Raw genomic sequence first — 6000 nt, 5'->3', positions numbered from 1 at the left:
TCTCTCTCTCTCTTTCTCTCTCTCTTTCTCTGTCTCTTTCTCTCTCTCTCTCTATCTGTGTGTGTGTGCGTGTGTAGGGTGATAACGGGGTCACCGGAGGTCATGGAGAGGATGGGCCAGAGGGGCCTAAGGGCCAGTCGGGACCCCTAGGAGAGGTTGGAGGTGCTGGCATAGCTGGAGAGAAGGTACAGGAACATGATTTCACTAGTAACATATACTGTATGTGTCTGGTTATGCAATATGTATGAGTTATTGGGATTATGCAGATGTATGGATATATGCGTGTTCAGTGGGTTGGCTACAGTACATGTAATCACATGAACACCCTGCTAAACCATGTCATACAGTATTTGCATACATTATGCACTTTGTTTTTGGCAATGTTGCCAAGTCAACCATAATGATTCCACTCCTCTTTTTCTGTTAATCTCTCTCTCTCTCTCTGTCTCTCTTTTTCTCTGTCTCTCCTTCCTCAGGGTAAACTGGGTGTCCCAGGGTTGCCAGGATACCCAGGAAGACATGGGCCCAAGGTGAAATCCAATTCAGAGCTTTAAAACTTTGTTTTACGTTAAAACTTAGAAACACAAAGAAGTGTGTATTTCTTTGGCTCAGCTCTTTGCTGTCAAATAAAACACAAAGCATGATAAATGGCTGATTTAAAAATAGGTATTTTATTAATAGTTCATTAGTGACAACAATTCATTAGCGGGTTGATTAATGGCGTATTTAAGGCAGTGTGTTTGACTTATGGATTAGATTTTTGCTTAATTCGATACTGTGGTTAATTATTAGTTGATTAAATGTTGTGGTTGATGCATGATTAATGTAAGGCTGTAGATGGTTAACCGCTGTGTGTGTTCTCCAGGGATCTGTGGGGTTCCCTGGTTCTGCCGGGGTTCTGGGAGATAAAGGAAGACGGGTGAGAACCATAGGACCTGTATTGAACCATACTGAGCTGTATTGAACCATATTGAACTGTATTGAACCATACTGAGCTGTATTGAACCATATTGAACCGCATTAAACCCTCTACTGTAATTCTTCTCTAACCATCCAAAGATTGGTGAACTGCCTGTACTGTTTTCACTGATAGATAACTGAAGTGATCGTAATAATGCTGGATTTCTCTTCTGCAGGGTCCATCTGGTCAAGCAGGAACTGGGGGTCAGAGAGGTCCTAATGTGAGTTAGATTTCTCCTCTGGTCTTACAGCATCTAAGTCTGTTGATCTCTATTGCATTGGGCCTATGGTGAGGTGTGAGTCACGGTTTCTCACCAACTGATATTGCACACCATTCCTTTACAATCAGTCGTCAACCTTTTCTGAGTCAAGATCACTTTCTTAGTCAAAATGCAAGCCAAGGTCTACCGCTCAGATAACAAAATAAACATGACTTTAAAAAAAAGCCTATGCAACATTATGCAACATTAACCAATTAAACAGTTCTGTAGCAATGAGGTTTGTGCAGTAGGCTATAGGCCCAATATCTTATCACTATGCTTGAATTGCCCTGCCAATGTTGTTCTTCTCAGACTATTTAGAAATGATATTTCTAAATTGTAGGGATAGTATCACATTGGCAGTAGATCATTTGTCGTATTACGTGTGAGACACAGCTGAGTGAGCATAATCATTTCATCATTCATAATCATTTATTTTACTGGACTGATGGCCTGCATCTGATGGTTAGCTTTTTAATGGCTTATAAAAGTGTTGAAAGTCCTGAATAACAGCTTAAACATGAACTTACTCATAAAAACAGAAGCCCTTTGCTGTATTCGTTGAGTCTCTCTCTAGTCATGGTTTTAAAAGTTTAGAAATCCCACATTATCAACTTTGCTGCTTCTTTTGACAGCCTATGGCGCGAGGAAACAGTGCAGACACAGTGATTTGAGCGATCTGATTGGCCAGCGCTAGGCCTATTAGTGCACTTGATTTGCTCTCTGGGCCTGCCGGGTAGGTGGAGTTCTACCTTCAGACATGGTTCAAAATGGAAACACTTTGCCTTTCCTGCACCAGGGCTGCTGAATAAAGTACACCTACCACCAGCACTAAAATCATTTTAAGAAATAGGAACGTGATAAAATAATTTAAATGTTGAAAGATAATTATTAAATAATTCCGCTCTGAAACCTTATAATTGTATGAAAATGATTAGAATCATAAAATTATAATCTGATGATGTGTGTGGTTTTAGTCAGAATTAGATGAAGCAATGTATCTGTATAGTGGAAAAACACAGACTGTCTGAGCAAGGCATAGCTTAGGATTTGAACTTGTATGCGTGTGCCGAAGAAAAAAAACGTGATCAATTGAACTGTGTTTGGACCGACCTGGCTAGGCCTCTGAGACTTCTCGAGGTTTCCCTAATCTCGGGGGAATGGAACATGACGGCTAGGTAGTGATACACAGTGGTGAGAACTATGGAGAAGGATAAAACTCACCTACTCTTTGTGTGTATGTATGTGCGTAGGATACCTACTGTTTGTGTGGAAGTATGTGCACAGCTATAAAGTGGATGTCTTTGAAGAATGGACTTCAGAGCGTTCTCGTGAATAAACTGTACTATCTTTTTGCATACGCTGAGTCTTTGACTAATTATTATTAAACCCATGGTCTTACAGATCTCGGGGATTGGTCAGAGCTATTGATTGTCAGTTATTATCATTGGGATAGAAAATTCTCATGACAGAACGCGAGGATTTATCGTTGTTGTTTTTTTTTTAACATAAAACCAGACCAGTTGGCGACCACTGATTTACGTCATCTTTGACCCCTTGTCATTTATCCTTCTCCTATGGATGAGTTGTGTTGTCATAAGAAGGATTATATTGATGTTGTTTTTTTCATAGGGTGCCAGAGGGGGTAGAGGAGCAAGAGGACCAACAGGAAAGTCAGGAGACAAGGTGGGTTTAGGCCAGTGCACAGCTGTCTCATAACGAGAGAAGGAACAGAATGCCATGCCATCTGGTGCAAAGAGATAATACTTACAATCTGCAGCTACATGTTTGAAACTGAAATCAGTTATTTCAGGAGTCCTTTCAAAAGACCACCAATGAAATTATTAACAATGATTAAAAATATATATTTTCATAAAATGAATGAATAGACCAACAGACTCAATAACTGTTTATCTCTATCCCAATCCTCCACCTTCTACATGATCCACCAATCAGGGCACCTCTGGACACGAAGGCCCACCAGGATCCACAGGAGACCAGGTAAGCTCCAGTCTGACACACAACAACACCAGAGTTGAGCTATAATATAACACAGCTAATAATAGCATATTTAATAATAGCATATCTAATAATAGCATATCTAATAATTCCATATCTAATAATACCATATCAAATAATACCATATCCAATAATAGCTGGCATAGGGTGATAATATTTCAATGATACACCCTGCTAGGAAAAAGCATCATTATGCCTCACAGATACATAACAGTGTATGATACCTACTGGTAAAGATAGTCAACTGGATTGAGTCTTTGTGTTGTCTGGTTGATCGTACAGGGACCCCAAGGACCACAGGGAAGGAACGGCGAGGCAGGACCTAAGGGACCTAATGTAAGTGTGATGTGTCAAATGACAAGCAGCTTTTATGTATTTTATTTACATGTTTTTATTTAACCTTTATTTAACTAGGCAAGTCAGTTACCGCTCCCGGATCCGGGAGAATTGTCATCAACTGACACTAATTAGCATAACGCAACGGAGAAAAAATATTACTAGAAAATATTCATATTCATGAAATCACAAGTGAAATATATTGAAACACAGCTTAGCCTTTTGTTAATCACCCTGTCATCTCAGCTTTTGAAATTATGCTTTACAGCCAAAGCAAGACAAGCATTGTGTAAGTTTATCGATAGCCTAGCATAGCATTATGCCTAGCTAGCAGCAGGCAACCTGGTCACGAAAATCAGAAAAGCAATTAAATTAAATCGTTTACCTTTGATGAGCTTCGGATGTTTTCACTCACGAGACTCCCAGTTAGATAGCAAATGTTCCTTTTTTCCATAAAGATTATTTTTGTAGCCGAAATAGCTCCGTAAGATCGACAGAAACATGGCAAACGTTGTTATAATCAATCCTCAAGGTGTTTTTCAAATATCTATTCGATAATATATCAACCGGGACAGCTGTATTTTCAGTAAGACCGGGAGCAAAAATAGCTACCTCTGTCTATTACGCAAGAATTACTCTGAGAGCACTCAGCCGGCCACTTACGCAATGTAGTCGTTTACGCTCATTCTTCAACATAAAGGCGTGAAACTACGTCAAAATGCTGTAGACACCTTGGGGAATACGTAGAAAAAAGGAATCTGGTTGATATCCCATTCACTGCTCAATAGGGACGCATCGGAACGCAGAGCTTTCAAAACATGAGTCACTTCCTGATTGGATTTTTGCTTTCGCCTGCAATATAAGTTCTGTTATACTCACAGACAATATTTTTACAGTTTTGGAAACGTTAGAGTGTTTTCTATCCTAAGCTTTCAATTATATGCATATTCTAGCATCTTGTCCTGACAAAATAGCCCGTTACTTTGGGAACATTATTTTTCAAAAAATTAAAATAGTGCCCCCTAGTTTCAAGAGGTTTTAACAACAAATTCTTCTTTACAATGATGGTGTACCCCGGCCAATCCCTAACCTGGATGATGCTGGGCCAATTGTGGGAATACCAATCACGGCCCGTTGTGATACAGGCTAGAAACTAACCAGGGTCTGTAGTGACAGGAGCCACTTGGGAGCCCCTGCATTGTTTAACATGTCTCTGTTTTTCTTTCCAGTCTATGTTGTGTCAGTCTGTACTGTTTTATCTCTATCTAGTGTGTATGTGTGTCTATGCTAATAAAGTGCAATTATTTTTCAGGGAGCGGCAGGAAAAGACGGACTGCCAGGTCATCCAGGACAGCGAGGGGAGCCAGTGAGTTAAACTGGGATTCTATGATGACCCAGGAATTACGTGGTTGTTAGTTACTTTTTCGCCATTGTCCAAATATGGACATAGATTTCAACACTCATCAAGACCCTAATAACATCACAACAACAAGCAAGACAAAAGCTGTGGCTTGGATGCTGAATTACTGAAGTGCTAGAGTGGACTACATACTGAAGACTACTAATCCTATCCATAACTCTCTTTCTCTTTCTCTTTCTCTTTTCTTTTTCTCATTGTGTCCTTTTCTCTCTCTCTCTCTCTCTCTCTCTCTCTCTCTCTCTCTCTCTCTCTCTGTCAGGCTGGCTCTTTCTCTCTCAGCTCTTAGCTTTGGGTCACGGCTTCACTTGCTATTTTCTCACTTGTCATCTCTCCTCTCTTAGGGCTTCCAAGGCAAGACTGGTCCACATGGGCCAATGGGTGTGATCGGACCACAGGTGAGTTATCCAATAAGTGATTAGAACTACATTTGTAGTTATTTTGCCACACAATGAGAATCAAACCAATAAATGAGAGCTGTGAGGTAATGAGAACTCCTGTCTTGTTTTGTCTCTGGGGTTGTCGTTAGGGTAAATCTGGTGAGACTGGGCCTAATGGCGACAGAGGACACCCTGGGTCACCAGGACCCCCTGGAGAGACGGGTTTACCCGGAGCGGCAGGCAAGGAGGGACCCAAGGTGAGTCCGTCGTGTTCATCTTCAGTGAATCATCTTCACCACCACCATCATCATCTTCAACACTATCATTATTATCATCATAAAAGCAATCTATAGAAGATCATACATGTCTCCTCCAGGACCCTCTCAGAAACGAGATATGTCACCTCAGCTCAAGGGATTTATCCTTCCCACAAATTTCCAAACTGATAAAGGGGAGAAAAAAATTCCCCTTTCCATACCTCACTGTGCTCCGTACATTACCGCTCATAAAATATGGATGTTCCTCTCAGTTGATGTGGCTGTTGCATTGGTCTCTGTGATTTATCACCTCATAAGAGGCCTGCTGTGAAATAGCAGGTTACAAATAGAAATCAAACTGGATCAGAAAT

At 40.6% G+C, this 6000-nt stretch overlaps 1 protein-coding gene across 1 annotated transcript in view; it reads left to right on the top strand.

Moving 5' to 3' along the window:
* LOC139421286 (collagen alpha-1(XI) chain-like) overlaps window positions 1–6000 on the top strand; it is an 81577-nt gene that overhangs the window by 51432 nt on the left and 24145 nt on the right. Inside the window, exons 30-39 of the mRNA XM_071172018.1 lie at window positions 78–185; window positions 477–530; window positions 866–919; window positions 1137–1181; window positions 2853–2906; window positions 3177–3221; window positions 3522–3575; window positions 4888–4941; window positions 5337–5390; window positions 5522–5629. Coding sequence (XP_071028119.1) covers window positions 78–185; window positions 477–530; window positions 866–919; window positions 1137–1181; window positions 2853–2906; window positions 3177–3221; window positions 3522–3575; window positions 4888–4941; window positions 5337–5390; window positions 5522–5629 — 630 coding nt within the window. The remainder of the gene's footprint in view (window positions 1–77; window positions 186–476; window positions 531–865; window positions 920–1136; window positions 1182–2852; window positions 2907–3176; window positions 3222–3521; window positions 3576–4887; window positions 4942–5336; window positions 5391–5521; window positions 5630–6000) is intronic.

This window comes from Oncorhynchus clarkii, chromosome 12 (genome assembly GCF_045791955.1).
Source record: "Oncorhynchus clarkii lewisi isolate Uvic-CL-2024 chromosome 12, UVic_Ocla_1.0, whole genome shotgun sequence".
Lineage (NCBI taxonomy): Eukaryota > Metazoa > Chordata > Actinopteri > Salmoniformes > Salmonidae > Oncorhynchus > Oncorhynchus clarkii.
This window is presented reverse-complemented; position numbering and strand designations above follow the sequence as displayed.